At 41.4% G+C, this 17,396-nt stretch overlaps 1 protein-coding gene across 3 annotated transcripts in view; it reads left to right on the top strand.

Annotated features, from left to right (window-relative positions):
* MIB1 (MIB E3 ubiquitin protein ligase 1) overlaps window positions 1-17,396 on the top strand; it is a 70,849-nt gene that overhangs the window by 31,560 nt on the left and 21,893 nt on the right. For all 3 annotated transcript variants that reach the window (XM_072328054.1, XM_072328053.1, XM_072328052.1), the window contains exons 12-14: window positions 788-939; window positions 16,186-16,318; window positions 16,607-16,693. In XM_072328054.1, the coding sequence (XP_072184155.1) occupies window positions 788-939; window positions 16,186-16,318; window positions 16,607-16,693 (372 nt within the window). The remainder of the gene's footprint in view (window positions 1-787; window positions 940-16,185; window positions 16,319-16,606; window positions 16,694-17,396) is intronic.

Raw genomic sequence — 17,396 nt, 5'->3', positions numbered from 1 at the left:
GGGTCCTTGAATAAGTAATGTACAAACCTCTTTTAGGAATAAGTAGTATTTCCCCTTATTTGGGATATTTGAAGAATAAAATGACAAGCTAAAAATATAAATGATTTGCCTTCAATTTAATTATGCAATGAAATCACAGAAATATTCTCATTTTCCTTGTGTAATGTAATCCAGAATGAGCTATAAGAAGTATAAAAGCTTAATATTGCTTGTAACATTGGCCTTTGCTTTATGGAAAATGATGTGCTTCAGTTAAAATGACAGATGTGCCTAAATTCATTACTTGGTCTGCATTTTATTTTTGGTTCTCTTTAAGCTTTTATTTCATACCACTTTTTGGCACTATTTTTCACATGGTTAATTACTAACTCAGTCTTCACCATCATCACTCAGAATTTCCTGCCTGGCTCATCTCTGTTGTGTTCTTGTTGCTTGTTAGTCAGAAATGTTAATTTGGGCATCCCATTAATCCAGGTGTGAGATACTGAAGCTGATATCTACACCAGTATCTCCAGTACTGTCAAATGCAAGGCATACTTGAACTGTGGTTTGGAGTTCTGGTAGATGAGGAAACACCGAAAACAGGGAGCCTGGAGAGGGATTACCTACTTGAGTGTTTGCAAAACCAGAACAAGAGCAGAAGCACTGTGCTCTGAACTCTACAATATAGCCACACATCTAGAAATGAAGATCTGTTTTGTGTAGTCAGTTTTTCCTAGTGATATTTACATGTTACTTCTTCATGTGGATGCATACAGAATCTGATGTAAGCTGTTTCTGGTTTCAGGATTCTGAAGGTGACACTCCACTTCATGATGCAATAAGTAAAAAGCGTGACGACATTCTGGCTGTATTGCTAGAAGCTGGTGCAGATGTTACTATCACCAACAACAATGGCTTTAATGCTCTTCACCATGCTGCACTAAGAGGAAACCCAAGGTAAAGGTTTGGTTTTAAAAGATATTTGCTCATTTGTGAAAGGAAGATAAGAGCATTTGGAATGTGGTATTCTTGTGAAAGCTCTTTGAGCCTCCTTATAACTGTGTTTCTTAACTTTTTGTATTGCTCAGATAGGAATTGTTTCTAATAGAGAGTAGCCACAATTAGAATGAGTCCACTGATTTGCTGTGTTCAGTGCTGTGTTGAGGCAACTCCAGGTGTCTGTATAAGTTTTCAAATAGGCTTTTAGAACGGAGAAGTGGAGTAGGATCTTGAAGCATTTGTAAAAATGCTTCTGTTCTTCTTGAATGTTGGAACTGGGGAAGGGATTGGAGTTCTTAGAAACACCTGAGTGATTTCTAAAGATGCTTTGTGGGTAGAAAGTGATAGGATTGTTGGGTTTAATTGCCTTTGTTAAAAGGAACATATAATTTTGTTCCCCCAAAAGCATATATAGGAGGAATTTCCTCTTTATGTAACAGGTCATTCTGAAGAAGTTAAATTTAAGGCATAATTTTTGTGCTAGTTGCATACTGTGCATCTGTGTTCAATCCTCAGTTAAGATAGTTTTCCAAAAAAACAATTGCGTCGGTAGAGCTTGATGGGGAGGACTTGCTGGTTGCTTATTGTGGTATGGATAAACTGATTCTCTTGAAGGCTGTTATTGTAACAGGACTTTGGTGATATTGCGTGGTGGAGAATTGTACCTTTGCATGAAGAGTTTACTTGCTAAATTCTGGCTGCTTTTCAGTTGAGTGAAGCTGGACAAATAAGGGTGTATATTGTATATGGGAATAACGTGGGTGAGTGTCTTTAGCATATAGCTATCAAGGCTGATAGTCAAAAAGTAAATAGAGTGTTTACATATGTAAAATGAATGGAATCACTTGATAAGCTGAAAGTTGTGGTTGGGAGTGTTGATGGGAGTAATAACTGTGTTTACCGCGTTCTACGGTGCCTGCAGTAGGTCTGTAAGAGAACATTTTGAGGATGTTGTGAAAGGAGCATATTTTTGGCATTCAAGGACAATTGTTTCACAAACTGGTAACTTATTCATTTAACGGGAACTTTCCATATTTACATTAATGGCATCAACCAGGAATACTGGTGCAGTCTCCAGTTTACCTGGATTGGATTACTTTTAATTTTCTGTGTTGCTTTCCCTAGGCTGTTGTCACAGTTGGTTTGTGTGGAAAAACGATCTCAATATGAAATGCAATGTAAGGTGTATGGAAAAAGAGTTCTTCGTAGGGATGTGGTGAATGTTTTAGGAGCTACGGGATTTTTCTTTGACAGAGAGATCAAAATTGGAGCTTGGTCTAGTTTGGTTTGACAGCTGGCAGAATATGAGGCATAGTACAGTTTTTCCCGGAATCCTGTCTTCTTTCTGAAAGTTTTTACTTGAAGAATAAAAATATTTCCAATGTCAGTGATTTGAACCTTGTGTAGGTTTCCCTGTGTATGTGTTTTGACTAACATCTGAAGAGGTTTGCTGTATAAAGCAGAAAGTAGATACCTCCTTTCTGGTTGCAGCTGTGCTTGAGTACCTCTGAAGCAGGTAGACAGCAAGAATCTTTTATTCTACCATGAAAGTTGGTAGTTTCTTTTCTAGAATTAGGCATTTCACACATTGACCTGGGAAGATGTTAATGGAAATGAAGATTTCTTTTGTACCATTCCTCCCACGTATCCTCCCCCACCTCCAGACCCAATCATAATTATTTGATTCATTTGAGAGTTGAGTTCTGCTTTCCTTTAGACTTGAATGATTTTCACTGATTTCATTATGTTGATCTGCAGTTCTGCCACTGGCCTCTTTCTGCATGAAAACAGGTGACTTGTTTGTATTTGTCACCTGCTCTTTCTAATCTGCTATAGAACAATAGATACTACTAATCTGTTGAATGCACTGAGCACAAAATATTTCAAGTACTGTTAATAGTAATACTCTGAATTTTACCTTGTAGCTGTTATGGATCACAAACAGTACGTAATACATTCTGCTTGAAGCCTTGCTTAAGCACTTACTTGTATTTCCTCATCTAAGCTTTCTAAGCTGGAGTTTGTGTGGCTTGAGGCTATGGTGCCTTATATGGAATAGACTGCACTAGACTCCCCTTAAGGTCAAATATATAAATATATAAATAATTGTTATACGAGTGTTTTGTTTTTATTAACAGTACCATGAACCTTTAAGCTCGGCAATTGTCTTCTCGGTGTTAATGAGATTTTTCAGAATAAAATATGAATATACTGTACAGATCAGTTCTGCTTCCCACCTTTTCAACTTCTGCTGATGTTTGAACTATTTATGTACCTGTGACTTTGAGTTTTTCATCTGAAGATGAGACTGTAAAGTGTGGGCGTATTATATATCCATCGCCCCAGTTAGACGGAGGTTTGCATTGTATCTTGTGAAGAGAGCTATTCACGCTGCAGTCAGCATCCTAAATAAAGGCTGCTTTTGGAGCTGACTTCTCTTGGCACACATGTACTACTAGTTCCTTAGACCATTCTGCTGGATTTTAGGTTAAAAAAAATATTGGGGTAAGATGCATCTTTACCCTGTTGTTCCATAGCAAGCAGTTTGTCATGTCTGTGTTCGTAAACTGGTAAATAGGAAATAGTGCTTCAAAATGGAATTGCATTTTTTTTTTCCCCGTGGTTTTATATTATCTTTTTCATACATCTGTCCTTCTTTATAACTGTGCAGATGGTTTGAACTGGTTGGTAATGGAGTTTAGCTGCCGTGTTCTGTGAGAGTTAGGATTTCAGCTGTTCTTAGTATCTCAGGAATTTGTGGTGTTTGCTCATGCAAGTCCTCAAAGAGACAAGGCCTGGAATAATCAGAGAGTTATAAAATAATTCTATGAAATACTAAAAGTAGTCTTTGCTTCCATATTTTTTTATGGGTAACGTAGATAGAAGCTGAATGCTTCAAAATTAATAAATTAAGAGCATGCTCTTAAAACGGTTTATTGAAGTATTATGTCAGAAAATGCTTTGGAAGAAAACTTTTGTTCAGATTGGTGTTGAGCAGGAATATAATCTCCATGGGCAGACCTATAATTAGGTAGCACATTAGACTGTAGCTGCTGAGGTCAGTGACAAATTTATCTTTAAATAGTAAATAATATGCCCAGATAGCATACAAGACAGCAAATACAATTTCTACCCTGGGGTGTTTCTCGTGCAATTTGTTGTTTTCTTTTTAAAGGACAGAAGGGGACAAAGGAAAGTGAGGGATAACAGAGATGTCCAGCAAGTAGATGTGCTATTGCAAATACTGTTCATTTTTGATGGTTTTTTTGGGGGGGGATTCAGTTCTGCTAAGAGCGCAGCAGACTTGAGGAAAAATACAGGAGACAGTCAGTCATTGGAAAATGTGTTTATTTCGCTGTTTGCCTGTCATCAAAAATGCTATAAGATCAGTTTGCAATGGGTATAGACATGATATTAAACACTGTTAGCTGCTTATTTACAAGTGCAACCTTGAGATGTTTGAAATACTGAATTCATTGTATTTCTTGTTACTTTCAGTCTTATAAGTGCCTGGAAAAAAAATTAACCCTCTCTGCAAAGGACTGCATAATTATATATAATATAGTTATACAATATATTAATTATATATATATATAATTCTGGCTTAGTGTCTAGCTTTAAATATGTTAATAAATAAAAATCCTGTAGTGATCAATGCATAGCTACAGCTGGTTGAAGGGGACCAAATCCATTGAAGAGGTGATTTGGTTCCATTTTACCAGCTTTAGCAAAGCATTGGAGTGCAGGAAGGTTATAATTTAATAACGTATTTTTAAGACCCTTTAGCATACGTGGACCGTTCACAAAGGACATGTGGCTTCCTCCTGTGTTATGTGTTTTGTTTCTAGTCATTGCAGATGTAAATTCTTTAATTTTGAAGTGGCAAAATGGAGAGAGATGTACCAGTGAGGCCTCACACGTACAGCTCAAATTCTACTTGCAGTTTAAACGTTTTTGATCTGCAACAGTGAAATTCTAGAGTAGTGACCAGAAACGGTGTACTTTCAGGTTGTACTCGTGTAGGGCTCCTTTGCCACTCAGTGTTAAGCATTACTGGAGGGAAGGTTTCATTTTGCCACCTCCCTACCCCCTTGGTTTTCTGGCAGGTTACCCTTTGCAGCTGCTTTAGCTCTGTACTTGGGTAGCACAAGTGTAAATGTCAAGTGCTTTCAATTCCATCACTATATCTCTGGTTAGTATTAACTTTTTAGGAATGATTACATAATATAGCAAGACAGATTTATTTTTTTCCCCTACTTGTATGTATATGTAAATGTTATATATCAGGAAAAATGCAGTTTTTACAATGATCTGGGATTTAATCTGTTTGGTTTCTTTTTTTTTTTCCCCTCCTAAACCAAAACTCCTTTAATACATTTGTACATACTACCATAGCTTTTTATATGTGGTGTGCTGACTTTGGTGGTTTTTTCTTTTTCTTTTTCTTTTTCTTTTTTTTTTTTTTTTTTTTTAATGAGCTTTGACTGCAGTGGGAAATGGTAGACAAAAGTTAGTTGAAGCCATTCACTAATAATGACCGTGTCAAGTATAGTCTGCATCTGTTTGCTGCAAGGTCTGATACTGGTGAGAAGATTTATGTAAATATATTCCCAACAGCATGCATGCTAATAGAAACATAGCAGGTGTGTCACTTGGACTTCAGCATTAAAGATGGTTATAAAATTAGTTTCTATTTTTACCAGTTATACAGGAACTGTTTTACAGATACAGCTGCTCAAGTGTGCTTTTGGATGGTAATACAGTTGCATGTACTGGCCATATCGGGACAAAAAACGGCCATGGAAAAAAAGCCGTGTAGCATTTGATAATGTCAGCATCTGTTATCCCTGTCAGTCACACAGTTGAAATGTTTGAGTTGCAACTGTGTCAGCAGATGCCCAAAGTTCAACGTGTGCTCAGTTAAAAACCGAACAGCTGATCTAACTGATGGATGTGACATTTCAGAGTGACTGGGTATGTATTCTTAGAGCTACGCTAACATGAACTAGCAGGAAGCAGTGTCAAGGTATAATTTTAACTTCTGTGTCACTCAGAACTGTCATTTTGTTTCGGAACAGCGCTGCAATGTTACACAAAGCAGAGGAGAAAGAACTCCACATGATGACTTGTTACCAAAAACCTCTCTAAATACATTCGAGATGTTAGAAAGTTTGAGTATACAGGAGAGGCCAAATCAATTAGTGCATAGGACAGGGACTCTTCAGTAGAACAACTGGATGCTTAGCAATTAACCTCTCTGTAAAGCTGGTGGTAATACCAGCCTACTTCTGTGAGCGCGATCAAGTTCAGTAGCATCACTGTTGAGAATAGCCACTGTGGTTTGTTTCCCACTATAAAGTAGATTTTAATTTGGATTTAGAGATGCCACTGTCTTTATGCCACAGTATCTGCTTCTAAGAGAAACAGCTTTTTAAGTTATGTTAGCATTTCACTTTAGCAAATGGTTCTGATTGGAGAATGTTCTTTCTTCTGTGCGTTATTCTGTAGTTTCAGGTAGTAAAAATAGCAGGCTATGTTGTATAATAGCGATTTGAGAATTATTTGAGTATTTTAAAAATAAGGTTCTCCATCTAAAATTGGTTTGTTGCTTTGTGGTTTTGGTTTGTTTGTTTTTTTTTTTCCCCCCAGACATTTTAATAAGCACATGGATAGACTTAGAATTCTTAATCTGGGACAAATGTGCCAGCTTCTCATGAATGTATCATCTAACTGATCTTAGAAGGCTGCTTTATGAATAGAATTGCTGTACTGGTGAGCTGAGAGTATTCCTCAGATTTCCCCTATTTCTGAATTTAGCATTGAGCCTCTTAGCTTAGGGATGGTATGTATTCGCTTACTTTCATTAATCCTGCCTTTAGAACTTGAAACTGTTGTGGGACTTTTTTTATAGAGTAGGTCTTAAAATTTCCAAGATGTTACAAAATGTTTGCGTGGCCCGTTTTCTCAAATCCAGATTAAAAGTAAATGCAGTTAATTTGAACATGACGTGTAAGGTAACTTAGGGAAGTACTATTTGCCATTTGTGTTTCCCTTTAGGAATCTGTCAATAGCTTTAATCTGCTGACTAGCAACTGGGGCCTAGAAATCTCTGTATTGTCACTTTCTGTGCATAAACCAGACACAGCAGTTTGTACCAAAGAGCTCAGTGAGCACAGTAAATGCTGATTTGGAGAAAATTCTAACCTAAATGTTATATACTAAATGGTAGAAGTCATTGCACTTAATATACTTCTGTATATCCTTTTCTCTAAATCACAGCCTTAATTTCTCATCTCTTTCTGCTTGTTGTCCTGGTTGCACTCTGTAAGTTGTTAAATATTCCGTGGTGGATGCAAATTGAAAAGGTGTCATTGTAAGTACACAGAACTCACTGCTATCAGTAAAACAATGGCTTGGTTAAATGAGAACTGTTTTGGTAATTGGGCTTTTAAAGATTGTTTAGATCTGTTGTATGAAGTGTACTGTAATGATAACTTCTGTTGATCTGAATTAGCATGTTGAACTATTTGTTCCCAGCCTCACTGTGGGTTTTGTGATTACAGCTGATGTTCTGTTTGTAGTCCAAGAAAAACTTTCTCAACCCACGTATATAGTCCCTTAATTTAATGCTTTGTGAGCTGTTACTAATAAGTATGTGTTATTTAGGCAGTACTGGCTGACCCTTAGCCAGTTAACTTGTCACTTGAATGTCATTCAAATTGTGGGGAAGCACGCTCTTCCCAACAGCTGTTAGTTTCCTCTTACTGGTCGTTCTGTGCCTGCCAAAAATACATACTTCTTTACATTCCATAGCATTGTATGTTCATATGGGTACATAAAGAAGTATGTGCTCTGAGCAGGTACTTGTAGAGTTGCTCTGCTACCTGTCAGGTAAACCTGAAAAGCACTTTGCTGCTTACCGTTTCTTTCATTAAGTAAAATTCGAGGCTGAGATTTCTTTGGGAGTACAATGTTACAATTAACTGATGATAGAAAAACCCATCTTATTAATCTAACTGAACTTAGCAATGCAATTTACCTGCACGGTGGCTTTAAGCCTGTTATAGTTCATTACTCTGATGGCACTGACATGAGAAGTGCTTATCCAGGCTTCTGCAGCTGCTTGCTGGTTCTGAGTGACCAGGGTTGAACGGAGCCTTGAATCACTGGCAGTGTTGCAGGATGTGTTCTTGGGATTCAGAGTTGTATTCCAGTGCAAAAATGGCAGCTTCCTCTGAGGTCTTCAGGCGTACTTCCACGTATGTGCTTCATGCAGGATCCTGGAGGGAACCACAAGCTCATCCAATACAGCAGTTAGAAACTTGCTTACCCTCCCCAGCCCCGCGTCCCTGCTTCATACACCCCATGTTCTGCAAACTCATTGCAGGTTTCTGCTGTAGTTGAGAGTAGTCTTAAAAAAAGTGGATGGGCATACCAGTGGTGATCCTGCTTATCACAGCCATAATGGCATGGAGTTCAGCAAACAACCTCTAACTGCTGCGACAGGGTTTGGATTGTCAGGCCCAAGGTCACATGTGACAGCTAATTCCTATTCAACACTTCTACAGAACGGGGTTGGTGTTTTCTTTTTTTCCCCTAAATTGGCACTCACCTGCTTCAGTCAAAATGCTCTTCCTGCTTTAAATATTATGAAATTTAAAAGCCCAACAACCCCAGCCAAACTGCTCGATCAGACTCTGTTAGGTCTGGAATGGAAGTTAAACATTAGGTGTATTGCAGGGGTTTGGCTCCACAGAGTTGTCAGACACGGCTTGGGGCTGCTGAAGTTGTGGTTCAGCGATTCACTGGGGTTATTGTGAGGAGTAAGCTATCTTTTTCCAGTGTTAGAAGCTAAATGGCGTGACAGTTAGTAAATGTGGTAAGGCAAGCCAAGAGCAGAGGTAGTATGGATTTCTGCAGTTCATGAGAGTCCTAGTGCAGCTGGCAGAGAGCAAATCAGCGTGTGGCAGGAGCCGGCGCAGCACTGAGAGCAGCAATGCAGCAGCATCCTAGTGCTGTAAGTAGGTTGTTCCCTCGTGTAGCCAAGAATAAGCACCTCTGTGTAGCTTCAGAGCTCTGCCCGGCCCTGCTGGTGGCTTTTTGTGTGGTTGGTAGTCCTTTAGTTGTGGTTTGCATAGGAAAACAGGAATGTATCAGTGAAACTAATGCTCACTGTTTGCTGAGCAGTTAATGGCACTGCAGTATCTAAGTTGATCTTCTCTAGCAAGAATTCTGCCTGTCTGACAAGTTGGGCTTTCCTGCTAGGAATTTTGGACTTGTTTTCTTTCCTGCCTGCTCTTTACACCACCAATGCGTGATGCTCCACCACACTCAAACCAAGCTGCTCCCAGAGCAGAGGAATTAATCACAACTTAAAAAAAAAACAAAAACACCCCAAAAAAACCCATCTAGTAAATAAGTCACACATGCAGAAAGTCATAGGCATCCTTAAACGTGCAGAACACGGCAGGCGGCGTGGCGGTGTGTTACCTGAGCTCAGGGTCATGCAGGCTGGCAGCGGTGCGGCCAGGGCCCAGCAGCTGCCATCTCACCCGCCAGCTCCTCGGGCCGGGCCGGGCCTGCAGATTGCGGAGAGGTGCGGGGCCGGCGGCACCTGCTGCCTGCGGTGGGGTGGTGGGTGGTGGTGGTGGAGAGATGGTACCTCACGGCTGCTGGGCTGGGAGCTAAGAGTCCAAGGATGGGTGCTGGCAAGCCATGAGAAGGTGGGCTTAGATGAAGGTAGTCACGGGCAAAAAAAAGGGGGGGGGGAGGACGGGAAGCCCAAAAAGAAAATCAGTTCCCCCTCCAAAAAAAAAGTTGGGAGTCTCTCCAGAAAAAATTGAAAATCAAAATAAAAACAAAGGCAGCGATCGTCTCTCTCCTCCCCCCTCCCCTCCACTCTCCCTGCAGCGGTGGTTCCTTCTGGCGCTCCCGGCCGAGCCCCGCATCCTCCCGTGGCCGAGCTGCGCTCCCGGGGCGCGCCACCGCCGCCGCAGCTCCGCGCCGCCGGAGCCCTCCTGCCTTCCGTCCGCAGAGGTCAGCGCCCCGCCGCCCGCACTGCCGCTCGCGGGCCGCAGCCCCGCCGCCGGGCTTTATAGGCGGCTAAGCATTTGAAACACGCACAGCCGGGCCGCCCGGCTCCCCCGCGCCTCGCTCTTCCCTGACCATATTTAGTCAACCCTCGCAAAAAATAGCCTCCCAGCTGCCGATTGTCGATCCGGGCGCTCTCCCGCGCTCCGCCTATCGATTGAGCGGCCTGCGGGTCCGCTGCGCCCGGGGAGTTCCGCGCCGGGGGACATCCGCGCTTCCCTCCCCGCCCGAGGGCGGCCGGACACCGCGCGTGGCGGTGGGGTGGGATGCGGGAGGAGAGCCGGCGCTGCGGGGTTCGGGAGTCCTGCGGTGTGCCGGGCTGAACTAAGAAATCCGCTTCGTAAAATAAATGGAAGCGAGAGGTGGGCGATGCTGCTCTGTGGGAAAAGGTCTGAGGGAAAGGAAAAAAAGATAGCAGTCCAACCCTGAGCTGCGTGCTCCATCAGTCTGATCGTTGTGTGTGAACTGGCCTCTAACAGCACCAGTGCAGTGCATGCGGAATAGAAGAAGGGCATTTTTTAATTTCTGTATGTCTGCAATCTTATTCTCTGAAGCAAATAAAGTAACTGATATGACAGGGTATGGAGCCCAAATATTTCAAGGTTTTATTCACATGGCAGTCTTTACGTTCCTTGGGTGTAAAGAGTGAAAGTGCCGATGAGTTTCTAAAGCCAACCGTCTCTGTGAACACCCCAGTGTAGTTGGTAGTTACTCATCCATATAAGCTCAGCACTCTGAGGTGGCAGAGCCCTGCAGGGACACACTTGGATCATGGTCTGCTCATTTCCTCCCCTCTTTGTGCTGTCTTTGCCCCCCAGCCATGGGCACCCACTTGTCCCATAGCTTCTGTTGCAGCAGAGCTCTGTGGTAGAAGTTGGATTTATTTCCAGTTGATTTCGAAGTTGTACTCTGAAGACTAAATTGATGTGTATGATTTCTACTAACCCTGTGTATTATGTCCCTTACCGCTCCTTTAGTTTCACGTTTAGTGACATGAAATCCCCAAGTGCTGAGAACTGATGGACAGCACTGAAAAATAAAGGAAGGAAGCAGCCTGCTTGCTCATACACGTGCTAACGGAGCCATCCGATGGTTACGAACAGCTGACCTCTGGTTGTGCAGTACTTGGTAATGCCACTCCCAGGTGCTGCTCCGCGTCTCACGTGCTCTGGGGATGCTCCTTCCCCGCTCTGAGCACAGCTGTCTGTGAGCCGCTGTGAGCAGGAGCAGCGGGCTGCCTGGCCTGGAGCTGCGTGCTGACGTGCGCTGCAGATCATAGCGTTGCCAAAAATAGAGCTGTCCCGCTCCTGTGCTGCTTCTTGCACTGTGTTGGTACAAATACTTCTTTTGGCTCCCAGTGAGCTGGACCAGGGTAGTACTCTGCACAAGAGAAGTAATCCAGATGAAAGAGGTCATTCTTTGTAGGTGCTGTTGTGGTGGGAACGACTTCTATTATGTTTTTGAACAGATGTGGTCAGAGGACAAGATAATTATAAGTGAAACATAGTCTTGCTGCTTTTGTGTTTTAAAATGTATGTGGTACATACTTTAAAAGATAACTTTGCAACGGCAACTGTCTTTAAATCTGTTCCACTAACTGTTGCAGATAGAAGAGGAAGCAGGTGAACAGCTTTGGCTGAGCAGGGCTGGGGATGAGTGGAGGAAAATGTGTGGGTTGGGGAGCAACATTTCAAGACACAGTTTAATGTGGAGTATCATGTGTGAGGAAGACGTGTCACACTGTAACACTGGAAAGCTGACCTGAGAGAGGAGAATGGCAGGAGAGTAAAGAAACTTGTCATAGAGTGCATGGAATCATTATTACAACCCCTTAGAGATAAGGTTTCCTGATCAGTTTGCGCTGAACTAAGGCTTTGCTCCTGGGAAGGGCAGTCTGCCCTCCCTGCAGCTCCAGATCCAGTGTTTCCTTGTTCCTGTTGTGCACAGTGGTTGTGAAGTCACAGCGTAACCTGGTTGAGCTCAATGATCTGACTGAAAGTGAGTGTACCTAGTCTGCAGTCTGGCAGGTTGTTTCAGTGACTGTCTATGCAGCCATAATGCTTGCATTGGCAGAGTAGGGGAAAGTGGGGCAGTGTCTTTTGATAGCAACTTAAGCTAAATGTGCTTAAGCAGATGTGTAGTCTCATTTTTTACTTCAATGTATGTATCTATTCTCTACCAAAACAAACATACAGCAACCAACCTTCCCCTTCATCATGCTGCATGCAGTCAAATTGCAGTTGGTGCTACCGGAATCTTCTGCCTAGTTTTTCTTAAACAGGATAGAAGGATGGGTTTGCAGTTAAGAATATTAAGCCTCAAATCTTTTCTATGCAGCAGTGTGGTAGTTTGGTCTTCCTCGTAAGTACTTTTTACCTTGTAGGTTTTACAAATACAGCCTTTACTGTATGCAGCGTTCTAAGGTAATGCTCACAACATCATAGAACCACAGAACATCCCAAGTGGGAAGGGACCCACGAGGATAATAGCGTCCAGTTCCTGGCTCTGCATGGGAGCACCCACAATTCAGTCTGCGTCTGAAAGTGTTGTGAGCAGCTGTAAAAATTCAGTAAGAAGAAATACACAAGGAAAAAAGTTCTGTAGGTCAATAGTGAATACTGTACTGTACGTTCAAGCCCTTGGTTGTGACACTGATGACTGCTTTGTCAGAAAATTCATGCCGTTGAGTTTGTGTTCTGATACCCTGCGTTATTTAAAGATGTGTATGTGAAGCCATAATTCCAGAACCTCTGAATAAAAATAATGATAATAATTAATAATGATAATAAAAAAGCCAACGCTCAAAAAGCATCTTTGAAGCTATTCAGTTAGCCCTATAATATGTAACAGCTGAGTAAATCGTAGATTATTATGGTCTGAGGCTGATTTCAGTTACTCATAGATTTGCTGATCCCTTAATCTTTTTAATACAATTAAAGTAGTACTGCTCTGTTCTAATGTATGGAAAATGAAAGCAGGTTTTCAGGACCACACTGATGTTATGATCCTGAAAACAGAGCATTGCAGTTCAGCTTCCTCGTTCATACTTTGTGTGGATAGGTGAATTAGGAATTGCTGTGTAACTGGCATGCGACATTAATTCACTGAGATGACTTTTTATGGTACAGTGCATGCTTGTTGCGGTGAGCGCTGTTCTGAATGATAGCCACTTAGCCAAGTTGTCAAGATTTTGGCAGCAGCTCTAGAAAATTCTGATAAATAGAAGAGCAGTAGCAGGAAAGCCTGCAACGTGACGAACAGAGTTTTGTGCGCTGAAAGAAGCTGCCTTTCTGCTAGTGGGAAGGAGCCCGCAGCCGCTGAGCTTCTTACTTAAAAGAGTTTCCCATTTGTGGCGTATTAATATCTTGCTAATTTCTAAGGTGTCATGTCCACAAAACCATGCTTCCATCTTGCTGCATAGTAGGAACTTGGTGCAGTCTGGATCAAAGAGAAGTGTGTGGTTTCTAACTTGCCTAGGCTGTAGAAACAAGTGTTAGTTACTGTTCCTCAAACAGCTCACTGGGAGAAGTGTAATATACATGTCTATTATACACAGCAGTTATCTGTTTTATTGGCTGTGTTTTTTTTTTAGTTTTGTAAAAGAAACAGGTGAGCTGTATAGTGAATATTTGCATAAAGGTAAGGTATGGTTGTAACCCTTCAATGCTTTATAGTTGAACTTTAGAAGGAAATCTGCGTGGCTTTTAACAGTAAACTAAGTAGGAAAAGAATTGAAAGCAGTAAGGTTCAGAAAGCAGATAAGGTAAGGTTAGTGCTCTTACAAATACTAGGATGAGTGAATTTTTTAATAGCATACAAAATAATACGTCTGTAGTAAATTTCCTCCCAGAGGTGAGGTGTTAAAGAAATAATAGTATTGTTTCTGAGGCGTGCTCACCCTGTAGTGCATCTGTTAAAGTATGTGAATGTGCTTTGAATATTGTTTTATTTAAATCTGTCGAGCTGGCAGTTCCTTATTTTCTTGCAGAAGACAAGGACATAAAACACAACCTGAGGTGGTTAGGGTTATTCCCTGCTCAGTGACCAGAACTTTGGAAATAAGCCAGCTATATTTAAAGAGCAGCTTCTGTGAGCGTTGTGCCTTGCCACAGCATTCTTGAAGATGTAGTTGCAGTTGTGAGAATTTCTTCACCTCATTTTTCTTCTGGGTCCTCTGTTGCCCCACCTTTTATAGGTCACTCCCAGTAGTCACGTTACCTCTTTCTTCCCGTCACAAGGAATTTTCATGTTATTTCTTTTGTGCTTTTCAGGTGACCCACAGTAGGTACTCCAGAGCTTTGTGGCTTGTAGAAGCACTGAGCCTTGCAGTAGAGAATAAAGAGAGTATGGGCTGTGATTCCTTGTGGAGAAAGCAGAGGACTGGGCTGCTGTTCCTCTTGGCCTCACATGCTCCTGAGGCACGCTCTGTATCAGCTTGGCTTTTTGAAGAGCTGATGGTGTGCCCAGGCACACTGTGCAGTTGTCAGCTAGGTGTGACGTGAAACACAGTGCTCTGGGCTTGCTCTCTCTGGGACAGCCAGAAACTGTTGACACGTTTCTAACTAGTTCTGTTTTTATATGGGGTTTGGATAGGCATCTTTTCATTGCAAAATAAACAGTGCTTACAGTGCAGCTGATATCCCTGTACTTTGTTACATTTCCTAATGTTTTGGTACCTCCTATTTCAATAAATTAAGTACTTAATTTAATCTTTCAAAGGATAGTGGTTTTTTATCCCTAAAATATTGCACGTTTTTTTTTACTAACATGTGACAGAACTATAGATGAAATGAACAGAAGCCAAGCAGTGGTTCAGAGCGTACAGTGTATAATCTGTTAAGTGTCGTGGTCTCATTTTGCTGTGTTACAAGTGATGTCAACAGTGAGGAAGTGAGAAGCTTAGCCAGGTAAACAAGATGATCTTGAGAGATAGAATGGCTTAATGTGCTTACCCCATAGAAAACTGTGATTCTGCTGGAGGCTGAGCTGATTCACTGACTGCAAAATACATTCAGTTCCTAGGGAAGAGATTGTGCCCACTGTACAGAGCGCTGTCCTGCAGAGCAGGCGGGTAGTGGGCTCTGTGTGGTCATCAGTGTCCTTGGGAGCTGTGTGACCCTGAGGCCTGAAAGTGCCTTCCTTGTGGTTACTTTGGGATCAGGACCTGCTGCAAGAATTTTTGAGTAAAATCTGAAAGGCTTTATTGCATCAGGCTATTTCTGCGGCTTACTGGAATTCTACCTTTTGAATTATCGGATACTAATGAAGATCTGTTTAATTCCATTTTAGAATCTACGTTGGAAGGCAGCTTATGACCTGCATTAGCTAGCAATGGATTTTAAAGCTTGAATTTTGTGATGAAGCTCTTTTTTTCTTTTGAATTGCATGTTTCTTTAAGGGAAGGAAAAGGTCAGGTGATAGAGGAGATTTGTTCTTATATTTCTTTCCAAGCAGCCGTCACAAAGGAACTCCTTTTGCTTTTTACAAAGACAAGACAAAGGGAATCATGTTTGATTACCTGCCTGTTCTAGAAGCTAAGTGAAGACAAATGAACTTGAGAAAAGTATTTTCGGAGAGAATGTGGGATGATTAAATCAATCCTGCATTCTTTGGACTTAATGGGCTTTAGTTTAATACTACAGCAATCATATTGCTTCTCCCTGCCCTAGAACTTAAAATGCAAAATAGTAAATCTACTTCCACTTGGTATCTTGGTAAGCACACAGAGAAGTGGGGTAGAAGACTGAACATTGCCATGATGTTTTAAACTCGGCCACTTTTTGTTACAGCTATTTCCTGTATTCCACTAACAGTCACATAGGAGTTTCAGCATTTATTTCATTTGTTTTTAGAAGTTTTATTGTTTAGCACTTGATGATTGGCTGCTTTGCATACTTCAACTGGAAGAAACTGAATATGAAATTATTAGGCTTTGGAGCTGTTTCACAACTTACCACTCACTTTTTCTCCTTTCTCTCTTCTGAAAAAGAGGCTTAAGCTTGATTTTTTCACTGCTACTTTGTAGTTCCAAGAATGAATATTGGTTTTACTATTGTCTTGTTGTTATTCAACAAATACCTCACAAATGCATTTATCCATTTCTGCTTGTTTTAGTGCAATGCGTGTATTGCTGTCCAAGTTACCACGGCCATGGATTGTTGATGAGAAGAAAGATGATGGTTACACCGCCTTGCATCTGGCAGCTCTCAACAATCACGTCGAGGTGGCTGAACTTTTGGTGCATCAGGTAGGGTTCTTTCCTCATCTGGAGCATGGGGTGCCATGTGGGGAGCTGTAGAGGTCAAACTTGCTTTTGAGATTGGTACGTTGGCTTAATAATGGATTTAGATTTGGACAGTCTGATACCCAGTCTGATTCAAACATCTGTACAGCAAATGCTTGATGTACTTAATAACTTTTGCTCTCAAATCTTCAAAACAGTAATCATACTAAGGGTTTTATTTTGGGCTTTAATTGACTGCCTTGCATTAACGAATTGCTGGAATAACTGCCTAATGCTTTGAACATCTTCTAGGGCAATGCTAACCTGGATATCCAGAATGTTAACCAGCAAACTGCTCTACACCTTGCTGTTGAGCGCCAGCATACACAAATTGTTAGGGTAAGTATATTACTTGCAATATGCCATGTGGTTAATGGTTATTCTAGGTCATTGTAGCTCTCAACACAGAGATACTTCATGAAATTCAGTAAATGGCTTAGCGACATGTTCTAACTGTTGAATGTTTGTATTATTACTCTTGATTAGTTTTGATGTAGTTTTCGCTTTTGCTAGCTCAGGAAAGCTACAAGCAGTAATAAAGTGAACAGTGAAATTAATGCTATTTCTGTTTGCCCACGTGGTTATGAAGGTTTAATGCTTCCATTTAACAAAACCTGGTTAAAGGCAGAGGAAACTGGAGTCCGGCACCACTTACTCATTCTAGCATGGATTGCTGACATGGGCTATTAAGCTTGGGAGAGAGTCCTCAGTGCTGTAGGTTATGTTCACTAAGAGTGAATTCATCACCCTGGCCTTGGCCCCCTGTGCAATTTTTGTCTTTGTGTTGTGAGACTCTTCCTTATAATGAAAAATGTTTCCTATTCAGGCCTAATGAGAATTGTGTCCCTTATGTAGATTTGTATGTGTGGTTCTGTTGAGCATTATTTTGCAGTAAGGTTTCTCCATCTCTGCGGGTTGATGGATGTGATCTCATTACAGTGAAACATGTGATATGGCCCTATATCTGGAACCACTTGCTACCAAAAGAATGGTTTCATAGAGTCAGTGTCACTTGCATTCTGCAAGCTTTTCTGCAGCTATA

The sequence above is a fragment of the Excalfactoria chinensis genome, chromosome 2, assembly GCF_039878825.1.
Source record: "Excalfactoria chinensis isolate bCotChi1 chromosome 2, bCotChi1.hap2, whole genome shotgun sequence".
In the NCBI taxonomy this organism is placed as follows: domain Eukaryota; kingdom Metazoa; phylum Chordata; class Aves; order Galliformes; family Phasianidae; genus Excalfactoria; species Excalfactoria chinensis.
The sequence above is the reverse complement of the archived record's forward strand: the minus strand, read 5'-3'. Positions and strand labels throughout refer to the sequence as shown.